This window comes from Lutjanus erythropterus, chromosome 17, assembly GCF_056507025.1.
Source record: "Lutjanus erythropterus isolate fLutEry1 chromosome 17, fLutEry1.hap2, whole genome shotgun sequence".
NCBI lineage: Eukaryota > Metazoa > Chordata > Actinopteri > Lutjaniformes > Lutjanidae > Lutjanus > Lutjanus erythropterus.
In genome coordinates, this window is record NC_139333.1 from 11,916,168 (window position 1) to 11,938,987 (window position 22,820).

Consider the following 22,820-nt stretch of genomic DNA (forward strand, 5'->3'; position numbering starts at 1 on the left):
AAGAAGTTATATCCTTTTTCATACAAGTGAAAGTCAAGTTTAAAGTATTTCTCCAGAGATGAAGCTGAGCAATTAAGAACTTTTTTTTTTTTTTTTTTAAGAAATAAAGAAATTAAGAAGTGAAGGACCAGCTTGGTCTACACACACATAAATACGTAATAACACAACATTTATTTTAGTAAATTTGCTAGTGTCTTTTTCATTACAGTTTTTTTTTTCCTAAGTTTGAAATAATATATTAATAATAATGCTTATACTACTACTACCACTACTACTACTGGAGAATGTTGTATGTGTATGAGAGATGGTAAACACGACTTGGCAAAATTATTTTTTCACATAATAATGAAAACACAACCGAACTTCCACATATTACGTCCATTACGTCTCACCACTGAAATTGATGGAAGAATGCTTTTAAAGTCTGTAACTAAAGAGACGTTAAACTTGCAGAGAACCCCGAGTCCTCTATCAAACACATTATGGTAAAAAAAAAAAATTGTAATGTTTTAGACGTAAAGTAAACAGACAGAAAATATAATTTGAAGAATTTTTCAAGAAATCATTTTCGTAGGGTTCACTTCAGGTGTGTTCCTCAAGGCAAAACTGTACCATAATGGTGAGGAATGAAAACACAGAGTTATTGTTTAAAACTTGAATAAAATGAATTACAGTATTAATGGAATACATTCAATTGCTTCACCAGTTTAAAATGTGTTCCATTTGAAATTTACAAAAATTTAAAATTAGCTTTTCATAAGTTTGTTTGTCTGGATGTTAGCTTCAGATAACACTGTATGAATGCATTAAAGAGTGTAGACATGTTTCAGCAAACTTTACATCAACAATCTATCAAACCAAACTATAATAACCAGCGAGTCACATTTCAGTGTTTAATAAGTTATGTTACATTTAAATGCTTGTTTTCAGTGTTATGGTGTCTTGATGTGTGTCTTTCTTGACATACAGCATGTTGCAACAATTTGTTGTGTTGCTGCAATCTTTGGCTCACTAAACTAAACTAAACTAAAAAAAATAATAAAATAAAATAAAATAGCACAGTTAAGACCCTTTCTTACATTGGTTAAACAGATAAACCTAAACACACAATACCAAAAATGTCATGGTGGTAATCCTTAATGGCACGGTGTTAATTCAAGGCAACATTTACTTTTTAAAAATTTTCCATGACTTAAAAATCAAATAAAGTACACCAAATAAGTAGAAAATAAACTCAGATCCACTTGTTTCCACATTGTGGAGATGTTTGTAGATGATGATGCTTGAGATGATGGAGCTGAAACATGTGAGAAAGGCTACAAAAAAAAAAAAAAAAGGTATTTAACGTGGCCTCCAGGGAGCCATGAGAGAAATGAAAACATGAGTTTGCTATTAGTTTCTTTAAGGTCCTGCCTCTTTTTTTTTGAGTACCATAATTGACATTCTGTGAGTGTAAAGGGCCAAAGTAATATATTTTTCACACACTTCAATAAAGTATTGGGGGTCATCAACACTCTATACCGCTGTGGAGAGGCACTTTGACTAGACTGCACTGACCTCTAGTGGACTTTATGAATATTACAAGTGTCTGTTATTAAGACCCGCGCCTGTCAGATGTGATACCACACACCTGGTATTGTATTTTTAATGTTTAATGTTATTGTCCACGTTAAACATGTTAATAACATGTCATAAGTCTTCATAAGGCAGCTGTTACCTGTCCATCAGTCTCAGTGGATGTGTACCTGTGCAGCAGCTGCAGTCCTGCCCGGAGTGCAGCTGCTGTCTGTGGGACGGTGAAATCTTTACCCTGCGGTAATTCCGCGTTCACATCCGACAAAAAAAACCGCCTCCCTTCCTCGACTCACTCTTCTGCCAAATCATTTTATATCCTCCTCAGACATCTCCGATAAAACTTTTACGGGTTCGTTAGAAGCGTCAAATGGGAGAAATGACGGAGCAAAAGAACTTTTCTGAAGTGATTTCTCAGATATTACAGGAGGCTCCGACTTCCAGGAGAGGTCTGCTGGAAAATCACAGCAACCTCCTCCAAGTGGCAGATTACTGCGAAAACAATTACTTTCAGGTGAGTAATGCTCATAAAAAAAAGCCACAACTAAAGAAAAACTGAGATTGTTTTAGACGCTTTCGAGAAATTAAAAGCTTTTGAAGCATTTTACCAGTGGAATGTAAACTGTCACGTACAACTTTGAGGTACTTGTACTTTCCGTAAGTATTTACATTTTCTTCTGCTTTATGGTAATTTAGATGATCTCAACCTTGAAAACATTAAAATGCTGCTTGCATCAGTAATAATACTCCACTAGAATATATGTGACATTTTGAGTGAGGTCATTTTGTATAAGGAGTATTTTCTCTGTATTTTTAAGATTTAAAGTGTTGTTATACTGTGGTATTACTCTTTTTTTACTTATATAAAAAAAATCTCACTACTTTTTATAACATGTAAGATGGATAACCTGTCTTAGTTTTGAAAAAGTATATTGTTGTTTTCCTTCTTTCCTTGAATAATGACTATTATTACATAGATTTAAAAAGTAGCATAATTCAGTAAAATGTATTATTTACATTTCAAATTTCAAGTTTTTGCCTCCCAAAAAGAATTTAATGATTAAAACTTATATTAAACTGCTGTCTCCACAGTATTGCATGTCAGGGGAGAACATTGTCACCATTTTCCTTCAAATATCCTATTTTGAATTTGTTTTTCAGCCCAGAAATGCTTAAACACCCCTACATCATTATCGAGACACAACAACAGCACAATATAACTGTGCTCTTAATATTTGGGGAACCTGTTTTTCTTTAGGCTCTCTACAGTTTACTCAGTGCTTACTGTGATTTGTCGGTCCATAGTATGTTCAGCTGATATTCAGAGATCCAATTCCATAGTGCTAATGCTAGACTAACCTTGCTATTTTAAAGTTTTACGAACAGCTTTGCTAAAACAGCACGCCAGTTCCAGCTTTGTAGAGGTATTATTGTGCACTTGACACTAAAACAGGAACCTGGTCCTTTTAAAAAGAAGAACATCCATTAGTAAAGAGGACTTTATACAACCTAAAAACGTGAAAGACTATTCTGAAACTGAAAGTAGTCCTCACGGCCATTGGACTGTACCAAATCAAACTTTTGAGACAGGCAGTTCCAAACTTGTGAACGGTAGTATGTTTATCCTGCAGGCAGAGGATCCAGCCAAAGCTATGGAGGAGGCCAAGGCCCTGGCTATCCAGTCACTAGCCAGTGTCACCTATCAGATCAACAGTCTGGCCAGCACCGTGCTGAAGCTGCTGGACACACAGGCCATGCAGATCAAAGACATGGAGTCCTCAGTCAACCTGCTGTCACTGGTGAGGAACACACGTCAACTATTATACATCTGAGCGATGTGACCCCTGAATGCCTTTAAAAAATGCCTAAGCCATAATGAACAAAAAGCAAAAAAAAAAACACTTTGCTTTGTTTTTGATTTCATCAGTCATTGTAGGTATCTAAAGTACATTGTTTCTCAGACATTTCTTTTTTATTCTTAAGACTCTGTGTTCATTGCACTTCACTTATTTGATTTTAAATAGGTTTCCTAGCCGTATCTTTATGATATTTTCATTCTTATAACTCTGTTTACTTTTGCGTGGAATGTGTTACCTTCAGGAACCAGGAGAAATTCATTATATTCAAAGTATGACTGTTTCTTTCCCAGTACAATTTTGTTTTTTATACTGGGAACCAAGAAGTGTTGTGGTTTCTTTATTTGTTCTACTTGCAGGTTACCTGTTGTACCTTTACTCTGGAGTCAGTTCGGTTGCTGTGCTCCATTCGTTTTCTTGCTGCAGCATGTTTATAAGAGATATTCTGTCCTGGGGGGATGAGTGATGTGAAAATGGAGTTCTTGTGTATTGTTGATGGAGGCTGCTCACACACTGTGCTCTGGTCCAGGCTGTAGCTATCCACTTCGATAAGGTAGCCAGGAGAGAGATTGGCGCTTTTACTACTCCCAAAACCAAGAGCCGTGCCAAGCTTTTGACCCCACCAGCTTCAGGCAAGGAGCCAGAGAAAAGCTACTTAAGAGTGCCAATATCATACTCCATCTTGGACTCCATCGGACACTGTTTTCAGGTAAATTGAAGACTAAATTGAAAACAGAGTTTGAGTACACACACCTGTTATTATTTCTCATCGCACAATGCGTTCGGCCTTGGTCTAGAGATGTGCTCTGCCATCCTTTTCTCGCCGTCATTCATCTTCTCCCAACAGGTCACTGAGGAGCAGCCCAGAAAGAGAGCAGAGACCACAGACAGCATACAGAGCACTGCAGACACATCTGTGTATGTAGACAAAGTCCTTTGTCCTTTTTATAGCAAAACTGTTATTATAATTAAAAACTCTACACTACAAATTCTGATTATTGTAACATGGGCATAATACTTAACATTACCTCTATTTACCTCTATTATTTATATAAATCAACTGTACAAGATTTTGGGAAATCATCTTATTTACTTTCTTGTGGAGAGTGAGATAAGAAGACTGATGTCTCTCTCATGTCTCCATGGTGATTATGAAACGATTTCCAGCAGCCAGTTAGCTTAGCTTAGCAAAAAGACAGGGAAACAGCTAGCCTGGCTCTATCTAACAGGAAAAAAAATACCAGCACCACTAAAACTCAGTAATTAACATGTTATTTGGGTGGTCTGTATAAAAGTTTCCACATATTCCTAGTCCTTGTGCTAAGCTAAGCTAACTGGCTGCTGGTTGTAGCTTCATATTTATGGTTAAGATATATGTGTGATGTGAATATTCTTATCAAAATCTCGTGTCATCAGGTAGCATGGGATCATGGGATTTGTTGTCTTCACTCTTTAACAACCACTATTTCTGATGAAAACTGACTCAGGCAGGATTCCTGTTCACAGATGAGGTCATTTCTTAAGGTTTTATACACAGTACATTTAGTGACATTCACTGACTTAGTTCCTCTCTGACGTATCCTGTGTTTTTCTGGATGATATAGAAACAAGCAGCTAGAAGGGAAACACGGCATTACCTTGAATAAATTAAAGATTTCTCTGCGTTTGAATGTGTTGAAAATATTTAGGATAATAAGCACATAATTCAACAAAATATATAACAGATGTCTCGCATTTTTAGACATTTTAATGTATAAATGTTACATATTATAACTTTAAGAAACTACAGTTGTGTCACTCTCAGGACGTCCTGATCGCAGCTGAAGGGTTTTTTTTGTCTCATCTACAGATCCAGTCTTGGCATCGCTGTGCCTCCACCTTCAGTCCCCACCTTGCAAACTGTCTCCAGCTCCACCAGCGACAACCTGCCTCCACCTCCTCCTCCTACTGCCAGTTTGGACCCCAATGTGCCTGCTCCCCCTCCTCCACCACCACCTTCCTCCATGGATGCTGGCCTCCCTCCTCCCCCCTCCTTGACCTCGCCCACATCACTACCCCCACCTCCCCCTCCTCCGCCAATCAGTCCGTCAAATGGCATGTACCCCCCTCCACCTCCTCCTATGGCCGGGGGTGCGCCTCTTCCTCCTCCACCTCCTCCAGTATCAGGAGCTGGTCCTGTTCCTCCTCCTCCTCCACCACCACCAGGGTCAGGAGCTGCATCCCCTCCTCCTCCTCCTCCACCACCACCACCACAGACTGGCACCCCTGGTATTGTGCCACCACCACCTCCACCACCTCCTCCACCTCCCCCGTTAAACTAACAAACATTACAGCTCATGTTATTGGATGATTTTATTCTCCTAGAGTAACGTTGTGAGTGGTCAAGCTGGGTTTTGCCATCAGATGACAACATGAAATGTGGGCAGCATGGAAAATATTTTCATGCCTGTTGTGAGATTAAGCATAAATAAAAGCTTGAAAAAATGTGTGTGATGTGGTTTAACCTTGAGCTGTTGCATCTTTTGCGAGTGTCAGAACAATGTTCTCCTCAAATGATATTTTCTTCTCGCTCTAGGAGGTAAAATTGTCCTGTAGCTGCAGCAGAGATACCTCCGACATGTTTCAACAACACCGCGACTGCATTCCTCAGTAACAAGCTGCAACACAGACTCTTGTGTTCCCCTGCTATCCTCTTCTTGTCCTGTTTTGTGATTTCAATGCTTTATTACATCTTTGCTGAGGTGGCAGTAGGTCACAGAAGTGCAAGTCTCAAGTCTTAACCTTCAAGTCTCAAGCAAGTTACAAGTCAAGTCATACAAAATTCTGATTTCACATTTAAATCACTTAAAAGACAGTGGTGGTGAACAGAATGTGGCCACATGAAGGATTAAATTCCTCATTGTGTGCTGTATTGACAAATAAGGCTTTTCTGCTGCGAAATCTGTTGTCCTTCCTGCATCCAGTGATGTCACTGTGATGTCACTGGAGGAAAGGAAGAACTACAGGCTGTTTCAGCTTGGATATCCACCTCTGGGTAGCCTGGGGGTCTTCTAGATGAATATTTTTGTCACCTAACACTATGTTTTGGCTAACAAAATAATATCTACAGGCTAGGGTGGTGATACACGGCAACATGGGCGAGGCAGTTGCAAGCTCACCTGCAATGCATCCTGGTACATGAAGGCACTGCTGCACAGCTCTTTGAGCAAGGAACACAGTTTTCTTGGTCACTATAGCACACACTGAGGGATTTATTGCAACATGAAACATCTCAATATCTAGAAAAATGCAAATATGTAAAGTTACTACAAGAAACTTAGTTATTCTGTTGATTCTGATTCTTCTGTTGAAGTGGTAGCACTTCCATCTAAATAACCACAAAGTATAACGTCAAAAATAAAATCTAAATTAAAAAAACTCCTGCTTTGTTTTAACTGGTTAGTGTACTACTAGCTGTAATTTTGCCAGGGAAAATGTAAAAACAGGCTTGTTTCTAATTCAAGCAAATTCCTACCTGGTGGCAGGTATTAACAATAAATGTAAAGAAATAATAAGTCTTCTCTCTGATGGTCTTGTTTACTTATGTAGGTCATATAGAGGCATCAGTATTAAAATGAGACTGATTCATAACCAGTTAATTAAAAAAAACAAAAAAACAAGTCTCAAGTCATGAATATGTCAAAGTCAAGTCCAGTCTTTAATCAGCGTTAGTAAAGTAGGACTCAAGTCCTCAAATTTGTGGCTTCCCCCATTTCTGTGTCTTTGTCCTGTTAATTACAATGTAATCTTTATGAGTGAGAGTCCCAGTGGCCTTTAGCCCGTTCTACCATGTGGTGAGTGATGATAAGTTGTTTACGTCACTGGCTGTAACCTCACTGGGTTCTGGTCAATGAGGCTGTAAAAATTTCTGCTTCAAGTCTATACTTTATGTAACCTGCACTACAGGAGTTGTACTTGGCGGTAAGTTTTATTTTCACCATGAGAAATATCAAGTTAGTCAGGTACAGCCTATCCAAACTTATTATCAGTTTCTGTGCTGTTTGTGTTTGTTCAGTAAAGCCTGGTGTCTTAATCATACATCCAAAATAGAAAGGAAATGTTTTGTCACTGCCTTTCATCGCCGTTTACTTTGTATCCTATAAAGGTTACCCATACAGTACAGTTTTGACTCTGAGTGTTATGTAGACAAAGTTGCTCTTCAGGCTGCGTAAGAACAAAATCTACTGTGTTGGATATAAATTCCAGGGTTGTGCAGCTTCTCACAGTAATTATATGTGCCTTAAAAACATTGTGTGTCAGGGTAATTTAAGGATATGAAGAGATAAAGATCTACCTTTGAACTTTCCATGTGTAAATGTATTGTAAAACTAAACATAAAATTGCAGAACAAACTGTAAAACAGAGCTTCAGTCTTCAGGTCTAAATCAGATCTGTCCTCTTGCATGACAAGGTCTCTTCACTCTTTTTTTCATTTCTCCTCAGCCGTGAAACCTGATTTAGAAAGTATGATTGCAATGCTTGAGTAAGTGTTTCCTCTGTTCTCAGCATTTTAAGATTCATTTGACTTACTTTTGTACCTCACTGTATGCAAGCTGCTCGTATAGTTAATCTGTTCTCTATTTCAGGATTCCCTTGGTGTGTTTTGGTATCCTTATTTGGATTTTGTGTTGGCATTTTGTAAAGAAACGCAGAGAAGAACGAAACTCGGCCCTGAGGGCCACTGACTCTCCGCCTGTATATGTCATCCCCATATATGAGGAGCGGGAGGACGAGGAAGTGATGGACATATATGAAGCTCATTTTCGACCTCCTTACAGAGACCCTCCCATGTACAGCTCGAGAAATGTCAGCCCACCTCCTCCATACAGGGTACAGAGCTGTGTTGTTCACATTCATACATTTACTGCGTGATGAGGGTGTAATTTAGATGTGAAGTTGGGGTACACTCTAAGAAATAAGGGTTCTGGAAGGGTTCTTCCTGAAAGGCTGAGGGTGTACCAGGACCACGAAGAACCTTTTTTAAGACAGAGTTTGTTAAGGGTTCTTTGTAAGACCAGAGGTTCCACTATCACCAAAGGACTCTTTTCAGAAGAAAGAGTTCTCCAAGGATTGCTGAAATCCTTGGAGAACTCTTTCGACAAGTGTTCTCTGCACCATAATATAAAGGAGTTGTGGGTAGAACTCCTTGGGTGGGTAGATCAATTCCTTGGAATATAGTTGGGTTCTCTGTAGAACCTCCTGAATTAGTTCTAGATAGAACCCTTAGAAGGGTTAGGTTAGGTAGAACCCCCTGAGTGTGTTCTAGTTCCTAGATTCTCAAACTGTGTTACATCTTGTATTACACGGAGGAATTATTGTACATAAATATTTTTCTAAATGAAATTAATTAATTAAAAAACATAAATATAATATCAAATACTACAACTACATTTGACTGAAAATACATCAAATATTAGATCACTGAAATCAATTTAAAATAAGTTTTGTCTGTCCTGTATTTTTGTTCCAATATCAGCCTAATTACCGGTAGTTACGAGCTAAACTGAAGTCACTGAAAATGAATGCTTCAAAAACACTGCAATCGTGGCTCCAAACGGAAACTATTACGATCAGGGGCAGAATATTTCAGGCAGGCCGTGCTGAAAATGAAGTGGACGACAGTGAACTGAGCACAAGCGCTAGTGGCTACTTGAGAAGCACTGGTGGAGCGTCTGGCTAGAAAAAAAACGGCGCAAGAGAGTAAGATGGTACTTTAAGAGCTCAGTATTTTCTGATGTAGTACGCAGTGTAAAAAGTTCGAGAAATACTGTTCTAGAAAAAACCCTTGGAATGTAGAGGGTTTCTCTATAGAATACCCTGAGTGGGTTCTAGATAAAACCCTTAAGAAAAAGATTCCCAGTAGAACCCCCTGTATGTGTGTATGGGTTCTTAGCACTAGCCGGTTCTGGGTGAAACCGTAACACCATAGAAGGGTTCTCTGTAAAATCTCTCAGTGGGGATTCTGGGTGAAACCTTTCATTGTTTTAGGAATAACACTGCATGTTGGGTTGTAGGTAGAATTTTCTTTATAAAAGGTTCTACCAGGAACCAAAAACTGTTGTTCTATGGGGACAAGTAAACAAACCCTTCATGGTTCTAGTTAGCACCTTCATTTCTAATATCACAGAGTGTTTTTTTTTTTTTCTGCTAAACATAATCTTTAAAATGTTCTGAAATGTGTCAGATATTTCAACCACATTGCATCAGCTCTCTTCTCTGTAATTAAATGTCTCCTGTTTTCCAGCTTGAACCGTCATCCTATCCAGACCCTCCACCATCATACACAGACCCTCCAGCTTACTCAGAGCGACCCTGATCCTCCTCCATCTTCCTGCTCCTCCACTTCAAACACCGCGCTGGCTGGAACACACTGCACTTTGTTTTTTCCTTAATCACAGGGCAGGTCTGTGGAATGAAGCCAAGAGTCAATGAGGGTTTGACATTGTGAAATGATGTTGAGAAATTGTATTTCAAAATGTGTGGTTGCATATTAGCCTTTGCAAACTCGTCTGCATGGGCAGTTTAAGATTGTGACTGTGTAAAGAAAAAAAATTGGGCACAAATTCCATTGACAGTATGGGACACAAAGAAAACATGAGTACAAACTCACAGCAGAAAACTGAAACGAATGAACAACGTGACACTTAACAAATGAATACATTTACGTTACACATACAGTTTTCAGCCCTGGTTTTACATCTGAAATCAGGATCAAAGTTAGTATTTTTAATGGACTTTTTGTTCATACTTCCTGCTTCCTCTCACACCTGGCATTTCTCAGTGGGACACTTCTTCAATTCATATTTTTGACCCTTATCTGACCCCATACAGTAACCTTTAATGCATGAATGTAGTTATCTGCTTCATTTGGGACATATGTGCATATCATTAAGCTATCTGTAAGCAATCCACTATGTGGAAAGGAGAATCTTTATTTTACTGACGAAACTATTATGCTGAAGTTTCAAATACAATCCCGTTTAAACTCCACTAAACACGCCCAAATGTACAGCATGCATGTTTTGACAGTTTAAGAGATAAAATACTTGAGTTAAGCAACTTATTTGTATTACATGTTTTAATAACACTCTGTTACTGTGCTTTTCAGTGTAATTTTCAAAATAAAGTGATTTATACTGAGCAATTTATTTATACTGAATAAAATGAATTTAAGTGCAATCATGCTTGAAAGGTAACACTTTAAAATAACCATCATCAATTAATGGTAAATTGATTGTTAATTAAACTCAAGTTAGAAGTTATTTAACTGTTAACAAAAAATACTATGCATTTGTTAATTATTACCAAATCATAGAGAGATGGACCAGATATTTGTAACATTTTGTTAATAGTTAATAATTACTTTGTAAACCTGGTTATTAGAAAGTTGCAACTGTTATACTACCTTATAATTATGATTTGACATACAATTATAATACCTTATGTACCTGTGTACAAAACTTATGCACGTTATGTAATGTATCTTTATTTACATAAGTAATGTACTTAGAAAACCAAAAGCTGATTCTTTCCTAAACCTACCCAAGTTTCCTAAACCTAAGGAGATAAGTTTATTGTTACCTCTGGGTCCTTTTGCATATTTATTATTGCTAACTTGATCATTGAGCCCTGCACGTGTGAAAACGATGCTAGAGGTTCAGTTTGAAGCTGAGGGTCACTGACCAAGCTGCTGTATTTGACAGGTTGGGCGTGAGAACATGTTGTCTATTAACATTAACTGAATGGTTATTGTACAGTGGCAACTAATGTGTATAATACTTTATAATGGCTTACTAAATGGTTTATACAGCATCTGTAAACATTAAGTGTTGTTAACATTAAAATAACTATTAACTAAAATTTAATTAGCATCAGTCTGCCATTTATTAACCATAAGTGTGAAACTGTAATTAGAAAAAGAGTGGTCTAATAACTGACCTCGGAGGAAGAGAGAGTTAAATACATTTATGTAGGATTTTGTTATTCAACATACACAAGAAATATGAAAGACACCGAACACACCTCTCAGTCCTGTGTCTTTAAAAAAGACAATAATGCTGTAAAAGCTTTTTACGTTCAGTTCCTCCCTGCAGTGACACTTTATCCGTTGATAACTCGCAGCAACCCACATGTCAGGACCGTTTTGGATTCTTAAATAAGGTAAGGAATCATCCCACTGTGATACGCAGAAGAAAATCTAATCATCTTGTAATTCTGTGTCAGGGTAACGTGTGTTAGAATTAAGTAAATTCAGGTGATTTTGTTTTACTTGCAGTTGTAATGAGCAACAGATTCATAGGATGAAGGTCCACTGTCAGTTGTTAAACTCAGACAGTATAAAGTCAAACAGTTTGCTGCTCATCCACGACACTTGTTGAGCTCCTAAAATCTTGATCCAAGCTTTCTACTTGTACACGTCTTAGCTGTTTTCAAAGTTTTGTATTTAAAATAGAATATTGTCAGTGAAACACTGCAGGATGACAAAGATCATTCGCACACACAGCCTCATATAATTGTTCTCCTGGGCTCTCATAAACTAAGATGTAAACGCTGACACATTATCATATCCTGTGATGTCAGCTCACACCCACTTGCTGATCATGTCCAAAGATTTGTTTTTTCTTGGCCTCGGTACGTCACTCATTTACCAGATTAAATTCAATTAAAAAATATATATTATGCCAAAATGTGTAACCTTTACATTTTTTCCTTATAGTTATAAATGGTCCAGCACAGAATCTGCTTTTGTGACAAGTTGCCCCATCACTGGGTAAGTTCTCCCTCTCAAGTCTATATTTTTCAACAAATAAGACCATGTGTAAAAGTACAGGCTTTGTATACTCTTTTTTACAATCAAAAGTCAGATTTTTCAGGCAGATGTTTTAAACATATATGTGTTTAATGGACAAAGTCGCATTCTGAAGGCCCCATTAATGCTTAAGGTAAATACAGGATTTGGAGCAACATATGTTGCCATCCACGTCTTTTTCAGAGACATCCCTGCTTATGTCAGCAAGACAATACCAAGACACAGACAGGCAGGTGATGTCTATGACTTAAGTGTGTTGCTAAAAGAAAAGGTGATGTTTCACAATGATAACATGCCGCAATAGAATAAATCAGTGTGAACATTAAATATCTTCTTTGCACTCTATTCAATTGAATATAGATTGAAAAGTTTTTGCAAATTCTTGTCTATTTGCACATTTTACACAACGCTATTAGTGTTCATAGATTTTTCCACCAGTGTGACAACTTACCTGTGCTCTCCCCTGCTTTGTTCTGTGACTGTAAATATTTTTTGCTAGCCAGGGGCATCCCTGTAGCTCAGTTGGTAGAGCGTGCACCCCATGTACTGAGGCTGTCGGTCCTCTGCAGCGACGCTGGTTTGACTCCCACCTGCAGCCCATTTGCTGTGTGTCCCTCTCTCTACCCACTTTCCTGTCATGTCTTCTGCTGTCCCTATCAAATAAACACAGAAATGCCCCCCAAATAATCTTAAAATATGTTTTTTTCTAGCTTTTCCATGACTACAAGACTAACTTTATTCATTTCAGTATGGCATACAGATTATGAATTTAAATTACATCTAGTACTCAAACTCTTTCTCAAGAGTTGTCTGTCAGTGGAACATGATTTTTCACGTAATTGTATTTTTCTTTTTGCTTCACTGCATGTCTTCATTTCTATTTTTCTTCACAGTATGTCAGCAAGCTGACAAAATTCCAGCCATCACTTCGGCAGTGAATATGTTTCAGTACATGTAAGTAGTCAAATAATGTCTAGAATGAATCTCGACATACAGGAAGGAAATTGTTGGCTTGAAACACAAAATAATTAAGTCTTGAAATGATGAACGTGTTCCTAGATACCCATCATTGGTGGTGTCCATAGCGGTGGTACTCCTCTGCTTCTATCTGCACATAAAAAGGAAAAGAGTAACATATGACGTCACCACACCAACAACACAAGATGGCAACACATCTTCAGTCATAAATACAATTTCTTTGCCTGACGATCAAGCAGAAGAGGACATATATTACGACAGATTGCCTCCTCGGTACAGCACTGTGGATCCCCCACCACCATACTCACTGGTACGTGAGCAACATTTACCAAAATCACCAATGCTATTGTGACTGAGTGTCACAAAAAACAGATGACCACCTAGACAGTTCCTTCAACACTGAAAAATGTTGTTCTGTCTCTAATGTTACTAATCTTTAGCTTCATGCTCATATTTTTTGTATGATTTAAAGCATCAGGTAAAACAAATGTGTAACAGTTTGAATTATACTAGTCCAATTTACTTTGAACTCTACTTTCATGCAGTTTGACCCTAAACTGACAAGCATATGGCCAGGAGGAGCGCCACCCGCCTACGAGATGTATCCGATAACACTTCCTCTGGCACCTCATCACTGGTCGACACCCACAGGACCTTTGCCTCCAACCCCACCATCCTCGCCCAGCGCCCGTAACCACCCACAGCCACAGAGGGCACGCCGGGCATCCACCCACTAAACTAACTGACAACAAATTTGTCTCGTGTTGTTTTTGTGTTCTTTGAAAAGTATTGTAATTTATTTTATATGATATTTTGATTTTAACATAAAGTATAAGCAGTAATATTAACTATAGACCTTGAAGCAATATTCTGAACATTTTAATACATTTTTATATGAACATCAAAACTACAGTGTAGTTGTCCACCTGCGTCTACACACCAGCAGAATCATCAAAGCACCAAGTGTTTCTCTACTATATACTCTTTATTACAATACAGTACTTACAAGTTTGAGGGAAAATAAAATAAATAGTAAATAAGTTGCCAGTATTATTTTTGTCTATTTTCTAAGAAGAAACAGTGATAGAGTGTTTCCTTGGCTTTTAAACCATGTTAAGGCAAAAGTAAGTATGAATTTGAAGCCACTGATAAATATTTTACTGTTTGTACATCAAAAATAACAAAAAAAAAGTCCATCAATTGTCCAGCCTGTAATGTTAAATAAAGTTTGCCTTCATTATACAATCAGTGCATACTGTAGGCTACTTTTTCAGTTTTATTCTTAACTTTTTATCTTTGAGGGTTTAAGTGTTCTCAGTGCTACAAATACAACTCCAACAGAATCAACCAGGCAGTAGTCGGACACTCGCTGTGCTCCATTCGCTGGATTTTCTTACTGTCAAACAAACCAGGCGCTTTACCAGCATAAGACAACAGAAGCACGATGTAATCAACATTAAAAAGGAAACAAAAACAAATTGAGACTTCAAGATTAATGCAAAAAGTCTCAACAAAAGAGAATTTTCTACTGCTCTCACTGTGTTTACGTATACATCGACGTGTGTGTTCATTTTTGTGTGTGAGTAGACGTATTGCATGTATATGTTTTTGTTTTAAATTATCTATTGCTGTTCATTTTGCAAATCAGTGGAGACATACAAGATAAAGCACATTTCTGAACACATACAATCATTCTGTATGATCAAATGGTAAAATATATAGAATTTAATACAAATATGACATTTGGTATCTTTCCTTAACCAATCTGTCCTACCAATCCAATGTAAACATTACACTACATAAAGTAGGAAAGGCTAAAAAGTGTATATCCTTCAACGAAAACCTTCAATAGAGCACTGTTATCTGCAAAACATATTCTTTACTCTAAGTCTATTTCCACATTTATGATAAACATACACACACTCACTCACACTATTGCACTAGACCTCATAATCAACTCTAAATCCTTCTCAACAAATATCAATAAAATTATTCCAATTCTGACAAATAAAATACAACTTGACGTTAGGCTCAACAGAGGAACACTAAGTTTGTACAAAAACGCTCTACATGAGGCTGGTCATTTGCACTGAACCGTGACGCTTAGGCCTTCCACCACCAATGACTGCATGGACTACAGCCCCACTGGAGCTACCAATGTTAAATCGTCCTCCGACCTTCGACCTGAGGCCCTGGCACCTTGCTGGTGAACTTTTGGCGACTTTCAGAAGACCCAGCTGACAGGCACCCACTGCTGCTCCGTCGACAGTTTCTCCAGTGCCGACCGTAGACTTCGGAACGCCGCCTCCAGGCCGTCGTTTATGATGCAGAGGTCAAAGTAATGTCCATAAGCCCGCTTGATGCGCTCGCTCTCATCCACTGTCCTCTTTAATTCAGAGTCCTGTAGGGAGCAGAGCGGGACAGTGAGACAGTTAGGTGAAAATAAATAAAATGAGCAGGCAGTTACTTGGATGGAAGAACACAGTAAACAGTGGAATTGGTGCGCACCTGGAATCAAATTAGTTCACATAACATAATGGAAAAAACTTTCTCGTGAGCATTCCTCTTTGCTGGCTAAATCAAACACATTAGCTACTCTAATTACTAATACAAAGAGCTTTCTTGTGATCTTTCAGTCTAACCTTTCAGTGTACAACATGTAACCTTTTGATTCAACAGGTAGGACCACTGGTGCCTGAAAAACTTGGTTTTAAATCCTAAAGGGATAGTTCATATTATTTGAAGTGAGGTTGTGTGGGGTACTTATCTAAAGTCAGTGTATTAAGTACTGTCACAGGATCAACATCAAAACGTATTTTAGCCACTTAAAAAGGTCCACCCAAAAAAATCTATTTCCGTTTATGTACACCTTGTATTTAGAATATTTTCATTGCTTCACGTTATCATCAGACAGCTTTTTCAAATGGGAAACCAGTGAAATATAAACCACATATCACTCTCTTTACAGCAATGCAACTCTTAAAGGAAAAACGGTAATGTTACCTGACAGAACACATGTATTGCTGGTCTACTGCTGCCTCAATCAGTTAGACTGTTCTTCGGGAATCTGATCTATCCTTTTAAAACACCAACACAGATCAAGGCAACTGTGAACCAGCAACTTCTGCGTTCTGTAAGGTGAAATTACTGTTTTCCCTCAAGGAGTCTGATTGCTTTGGACAGAGTGATATCTGGCTTATATAAAGGCAGTACAACTAAACCGACTGCGTGGAGCTTTTTTTTTAAGTGGCTAAATATGTTTTGCTGCTGACTCTGTCCACAGCACCACAGTGCTTAGCTTCCATGTTGATACTCCTGTATGCTTCTCCAAACTGGGAGCTATAACAAACCCATTTCAAATAATCTGAACTATCCTATTTTATTTCTCAGTGATATGAAATACATGTGACTCAATAAGCAACAATTAAAGTTAAAGTTTTGAAAAATCATATTTGATCACAAGCAGCCTGGAAGCATGCAAACAAGAAAACAACCCACAAACTGTCATCACACTTTTATTCAAATGTTGCTGAATCCAGACTGCTGCACCAAAGGACATGACATCACCTTGTACCAACAAAGCCCGATACACATCAAACCAGGGCACAGATAAAACAGCAGAGACAGCGATCTCTAATGTGAAATAACCAAAACTGATTTTTGAAGAAGACTGTGGGTGTATGTTGGACCATATTTGTCACAGTAGAAGACGAATGAGAGAGCAGGTTTTTACACTCACCGTTAACTGTTTTGTTACCACTCCTGACTCAATCGCTGACCTGTTCATCGCTTTGAGAACCTCAAAATCTGGAGCTTCAATGAAGACAACGTAGGGCAGGAACTCTGATGTCCGCAGGACTTTGAGAGCCTTCAGAGAAAAACAAACGAAACGTTTAACAATCGCCGCATCAATGCGTAGTGAGCAATGGGAATGACTGACACTAGCAGGCAATTATAAAACTGAGAATGTGATTAAAATGCAACTGCATCATCTTCATCTAACACATTTATCAAGCTAATGTGTGTAAATAAGATTAGCTGAGTGTTTCCAGCGAGTAATGCTGATCATTAAGAAATCCTTTTTGATAAATATTGATGATGTGCTCAGACTGAAAATACTTCAGAAGCAACAAGCTGTACATAATTGGTTTGAATCTAGAATATTTCAGCCTGTTGCAGCAGAAAACATGACAAATAAATTTAGATGCAAGGAATTAAGATTGTAGCAGGAACAGAAATTAAGAAGGTGAGTGTACATGTGAGTTTCCTCTACCTGTGGGTTGACGTCCAGGATGCAGATTTTTCCTGTTTCAATCACTTCATGTATCGAGTTGATCTTAGTGCCATACAGGTTTCCGTCGTACTCGCCGTGCTCCAAGAAACGGCCGTTTTTTATGTCGCATTCCATTTCACTGCGGGTCATGAAGGAGTACATCTGGCCATCCCTCTCATCTACCTTGGGTTTTCTGGAGGTGACTGAAGGATAAAAAAGAAGTTCAAATTGATCACTTGCACAGTGCAGGGTTGCTAAAACTTTTCCAAAGTCATTTTTCAATTTTCAGTTTTCAAGGTGCATTTTCAAGCTTAACAAGCACCTTACAGCTGTGCTAAAAATCCATACTTATAAACATACACTTTTGTTTTTCAAAATAAGGCACCTGTCTGTAAGTGGACTTATATAACCAGACTGAGCCAATATACAACATTTTTTTTAATCTTAAAAGTGAACTATTCAATCAGGTAGCAATTTATTATGAAATAATGCAGCTGCGATTTCAAGCAATTTCTAGCTCTTTATCAAAAATCCAAACACTTTTCAAACCTTGAAAACACTACATTAAAATTCAAGTGTCCTCAAAGATTTCCAGCACTGGTACAAACCCTGACAGTAGAAAGACACTAACTAGTAACATCCAAGGACAAAATCACAAAAAGAAGGGGAAAATATTACAGATTTTAACTTTTGGGACAACATAAACCCAGTATGTAAGAAATACAAGAAACGAAATGAGGGATGAGGGATTAGGGATTCTGTATATGTGATAATTGGCTGCACTCACATGGGATGGTGGTGCCATATCGCGGGGGATCCGACACCAGCAGCTTATTTTTCAGACTGCGACGGCCGACCCCCTGCGCACCAATCAGAACCAGCGTCTTCCTCCTGAAGGGCGGGACCTTGGCAACCTCTTCATATATCCGCAGCTCATGGCGATCGAATTCTTGTCAGAATTAGGGACAGAAACACAACGAATAATTAAAGAAAACATAATAAACTTGTTGTCTGCTTTACGCAAAACAGACCGTGGTATGAGCAGCTGTTATACTTGTGTGTGTAGTGAGTCTTGAGTACCTGCATTCTTGGTCGTCAAATACATCATCTTTTTTTTCTTCTTACCACCCATTCCAGCACATAGAGGACCTGAGATAGAAAGCAACACAACAAAACACCATAAAACCTCCAACCTTGGCGCTTGTGTCTGTCAGCCAATTCAACAAAGTCCCTATTAACTATCAAGGTGAAATGTCTTTGACAGCACTGCTGGGTCTTAAATCCAAAGTCTTCGAAGGTTATAGGGAGACAATACCACCAGATGGCACTGTGCACCCATATTGATCAGCCTATGCAGCCAGTCTGCTGCCAGAGAACACCTGTGACTAGGCGGTCTGCTGAGCGTCTGTTCAATATGGCACATTATTCAGCCACTGGGGAGAATATTTTCCGAAGACAGACATACATGTTCATTTTCATGTCAGAACTCATGAAGCTGTGACCACAAATACTGTGTGAACCTTACGGCCAGTGTGAACAGAACTATGAATAGTTAATAATAATAATAATAATAATAATAATAATAATAATAATAATAATAATAATAATAATAATAAAAATAACCGTTCTGTGAATAGAACAATTTTAGACCTCACCATCCAAAAAGAACAGGTTCAAATTTCTTATTCAAATCATGCTCTCAGTTGGGATAATAAGTGGAAAACGTGCTAGCAGACAGATGTGTCCTTCCCGGGCTCCAAGGGCAGTACAGTTAGGCTGTCATCTTCCTCTCCTCCACAAGTGAAGGGCATGCGGCTGGCTGTGACTCACCACCTGTTTTGTGGCTGTTGACGACTCCATACAGAGCAGATAAATCTAAAGGAACAGAGCATCGTTTCACTCCACATCTAATAAGAGGAGAGATGACTATTGATTAGATTCGTATTTACAGGGGTCTTATCACTACTCCTCAATCAACGCTCCCTCTCAGGGAGGGCTGTTTGTGAATGTCAGGCCCTGCAGCTTAATAACCAGCAGATTGGATCAGGCCGCCTGAGTCACGCCGATGCTCATTACCAGTTCTCCAGTGCTCACCGACGGAGTAGCAGACTGGAGGGGTGAGAGGAGGATGAGCAGCCCAGCACCAGATGAAACGCTTGTATGATATGGAGGGGAACAGATGTTGTCTTTGTTGCCGGTGTGTTTGTGCAGTGAGGAGTCTGTGTCGAATCTGCATAATGAGAGGTGCTTCTCTGCTCTGCTGCGTGCTGCTAAGAGGAGTACCTGTGGTAGCGAGCTCCAGATCTCTCTTCACAAACGCTTTCCTCTTCTCCTCGAGTAGCTGGCTTGGAATTAGACCTGCACTCCCTCCTTCTATGTGACAGGCCTTAAGGGAAACATACAAGCGCACATAAAAAAAAACAGTGAACGAGAATCATATCTGTCAACCCTCCTGTTTTCCCTGGAACTCTCTAGAGTTTTTCCATTCTTCCCCACTCTCCTCACATGTAAATATTTTCCAGTAAATTCCCCGTATTTTTTAACCTTTCTTAAAAAAAAGGTAGGTAGAGCTTTGTGTTATGTTACTGCTAGTGCAAACTGAACATTTCCTACTCCTGCAGCTTCACATTAAAAGAATTAAACTGGCAAAACAAGAGTTAGTCACAGGAATTACAATGACTTTGTCAGTAAACTTATCTATCTGTGATGATTCATCAAAAATGCATCTACAAATTAACTCCAATGTGCCCTGCTGTTTACAGACTGGTTCCTCATAGAGTGATGGAAAAAGTCCAATTATTGCCAGTTTTTCAACATTTGATTTGACTTTTCTCTAATAACTCAGTCACTGGAGGGCATTTTTCTCTCTCCTTGCTTTGTTTCGAGGTAAAAGGAGGAATATAACTGTCATAGTATAATTTGAAATAAAGGCCAGGTGCAGGAAAATTTCCCTTCTTTCAAATCCCAATGTTGACAGGTATGCAAGAATGTAAATTAAAAACTCTTCGGTGTACTCTCTCTGTATGTGGTTGAAATATTCTGTGGGCTGTACTGACCTGCCACCAGTTGAGATCCTCCTGGTTGAAGATCTGCAGGATGTCTCCACTGTTGAAGCTAAGCCCTGCTTCCTTACAGGGAATCAGGTTATCGTGGGATGGGTCGTAGTCAAAGTGACACTTCACAAAGGCCTAAATGGAGAAAGATGTTGAGAAGAGGGAATCTGTCAGGAAAATTGCTGTAATGGAAGTGAAAACAGATGGGTTAGACTGTAAGATGTTCATCTTTAATACATGTACCCAGCCTAAGAGAGATATAGGAAGTGTCTGCTATCGTTTGGGATCTGTCTCTATATTTTCTAGCACTGAGGTATAGTTTGAAATGAGCGCACACAAGTACTTTGTGTTTCTGGGCAAGTTCCTCTTAAACTGGCTCTGAACTTATGTCAAAGTTAGAGATTGACATTCCTTCAGTTTTTCCCAAATTGACCTTAAAACCAGATACAGATCCATTTGAACTGCATTTTTCTAATAGATATAATCAAATATCATCTGCATATAATGAGATAAGATTCTGTTCCTGTACTTAGTCCGAAATTCCTATCATGCAATCTGATCATAATGGCTAAAGGTTCAACCACAAGAGCAAACAGATATGTGGAGAGTGAACATTCAAGAATTTTTTTATTAAATAAATCACCGACTATTTTGATAATCGATTAATTGGTTAGGGTAATGTTTATGACAACAAACTGAATATCTTTGGATTGTGGCCAATATAAGACGTCATCTTCATCATCATGAGGACGTCATCTTGGGCTTTGGGAACACTGATCAACATTCTTCATCATTTTCTGACATTTTATAATTGATTAATTGAGAAAATAATTGACAGAATAATTGCACCCCTAAATCACATTACAAAATCTCCAGAGGTTATTCGAGGACAACCTGCCTCACATGAACCCTGACTGGTCTGGATGTATGACTCAATCATGTTCTTGAAGGATTTTAAATTTTTGTGAGAAAGCACCTGTAAAACTCAATGGCCAAGCCATTACTTCCAGTTGACATCCCATTTTGTAACTTGTCAATAGCTTTTATCAGTTCTGCCAGAGAGTCTGTCTAAATGTATTTTCTCTGATTCTGATATTGTGGGGAAGGCTCCTTCATCTAAAAGGGAGCGTATGCTCTCAAAGGAACTGGTATTCTCGGACCGATAAAGCCCTTAATCGGAACAGTTAGACCGAAAAAATACACATTTAATTGAGACTGGAAATACAGTATACCTATGTTGCCTCTAGTGTGGTGTATGAACATGATCTGTGCTAGATGGATAGGCTGAGCAAGTGTCCATCACTACGAAACAGCCTTGCACACTTAAAGCCTACTCCATCTCTTCGCTCACTTTCCCGACATCTCAGGGTTCAGCGCATAAACCAATCCCGGTATCCCAACCCCCACTGACAGGACAAGGAGTGTAAGAGACAGACAGACAGACAGACAGACAGACATACAGAGAGAGGGAGGAAGACAGAAATAAAGAGGGAGAGAGCCAAAATCTGTAGCCATGGCAACCATCCCCTCCCCCCTCTGCACTTGACGCCTTTTCTCATACTGAACTGATGCATGAACATAAAAAGGCTGCCAGCCCTTACTGTACTCCACTGTGTGCGCGTCTTATTCCCCCGTAAGGACACAATGGACACACACACTGAAACACACACACACACACACACTCTCACAGCCTCAACTGGCCATAGGCAGCTGCTGTCAGTTGAGTTTAGTCAGCATGCGATGACCAAGCTCGAGGCGTGAAGCACAGACAGCTGGATTACATTCAGAGAGAACTTTGGGGAACAACTCTAATCATTGCAACTCCTCGAACAGTGCAACACCCACCTCCACAGCTTTTCACAGTGCCAGCAACCCAATCACTCTTTAATATCTGTGACAGACAGCCGCAATTAAGTGTTCGAGTGGGCACTTTGATATCCAGAGCTGATACCACAAAAAAGGAGAAATAAACACTTGTACACTCTGGTGTTAACAAAGTGAAGGTCTTTAGATGATATACTGAAGAAATGTCTTCTTGCAAAAAAAAAAAAAAAAAAATGCACCTCTCTGAAACGTTCCAAAGAGCCATGACTCACAACACACCTTTTCAGTGAATGAATAGCCCTAAGAAATGGGAGAGCATTAAGTTTTCTAAGATGGAAGCAATTTTAGAGCATTTCTACCAGATAGGCTGCTTCACTCCACAGAGCAGAGGGAAAAATAACTGGAAAGGTGATTTT

General features: G+C 38.8%; 3 protein-coding genes and 1 long non-coding RNA gene across 6 annotated transcripts in view; 3 read left to right on the plus strand and 1 right to left on the minus strand.

Moving 5' to 3' along the window:
- The first annotated feature begins 1,553 nt into the window (after positions 1-1,553).
- abi3b (ABI family, member 3b) lies at positions 1,554-6,538 on the plus strand. The gene is made up of 5 exons (XM_084741070.1): positions 1,554-2,086; positions 3,204-3,371; positions 3,958-4,137; positions 4,276-4,346; positions 5,278-6,538. The coding sequence occupies exons 1-5, from the start codon at positions 1,943-1,945 to the stop codon at positions 5,747-5,749; spliced, it is 1,035 nt and encodes a 344-aa protein (XP_084597196.1). The 5' UTR covers positions 1,554-1,942; the 3' UTR covers positions 5,750-6,538.
- A 564-nt stretch (positions 6,539-7,102) lies between these two features.
- LOC146311816 (uncharacterized) lies at positions 7,103-10,218 on the plus strand. The gene is made up of 4 exons (XM_084741076.1): positions 7,103-7,388; positions 7,911-7,950; positions 8,054-8,297; positions 9,712-10,218. The coding sequence occupies exons 2-4, from the start codon at positions 7,934-7,936 to the stop codon at positions 9,781-9,783; spliced, it is 333 nt and encodes a 110-aa protein (XP_084597202.1). The 5' UTR covers positions 7,103-7,388; positions 7,911-7,933; the 3' UTR covers positions 9,784-10,218.
- Positions 10,219-11,527: 1,309 nt separating this feature from the next.
- Positions 11,528-14,499, plus strand: LOC146311817 (uncharacterized). The gene is made up of 5 exons (XR_014772178.1): positions 11,528-11,627; positions 12,184-12,237; positions 13,170-13,230; positions 13,336-13,564; positions 13,800-14,499. It is a non-coding gene; the product is annotated as an uncharacterized LOC146311817 (long non-coding RNA).
- The window catches only part of mpp2b (MAGUK p55 scaffold protein 2b), a 60,034-nt gene continuing 51,434 nt past the window's right edge, over positions 14,221-22,820 (minus strand). For all 3 annotated transcript variants that reach the window (XM_084741063.1, XM_084741062.1, XM_084741061.1), the window contains 7 exons: positions 20,584-20,715; positions 19,811-19,913; positions 18,608-18,676; positions 18,315-18,476; positions 17,528-17,730; positions 16,994-17,122; positions 14,221-15,655 (listed from right to left, as the gene is read on the minus strand). In XM_084741063.1, coding sequence (XP_084597189.1) covers positions 15,479-15,655; positions 16,994-17,122; positions 17,528-17,730; positions 18,315-18,476; positions 18,608-18,676; positions 19,811-19,913; positions 20,584-20,715 — 975 coding nt within the window. In that variant the 3' untranslated portion in view covers positions 14,221-15,478. The remainder of the gene's footprint in view (positions 15,656-16,993; positions 17,123-17,527; positions 17,731-18,314; positions 18,477-18,607; positions 18,677-19,810; positions 19,914-20,583; positions 20,716-22,820) is intronic.

Excerpts from the sequence above, each read along its gene's own strand:
- abi3b (XM_084741070.1), top strand. The coding sequence starts at position 1,943 with ATGGGAGAAATGACGGAGCAAAAGAACTTTTCTGAAGTGATTTCTCAG. Across the intron at positions 4,138-4,275 it reads CCATCGGACACTGTTTTCAG|GTCACTGAGGAGCAGCCCAG; the intron begins GTAAATTGAAGA and ends TTCTCCCAACAG. Across the intron at positions 4,347-5,277 it reads AGCACTGCAGACACATCTGT|ATCCAGTCTTGGCATCGCTG; the intron begins GTATGTAGACAA and ends TCTCATCTACAG.
- LOC146311816 (XM_084741076.1), top strand. Across the intron at positions 8,298-9,711 it reads GCCCACCTCCTCCATACAGG|CTTGAACCGTCATCCTATCC; the intron begins GTACAGAGCTGT and ends CCTGTTTTCCAG.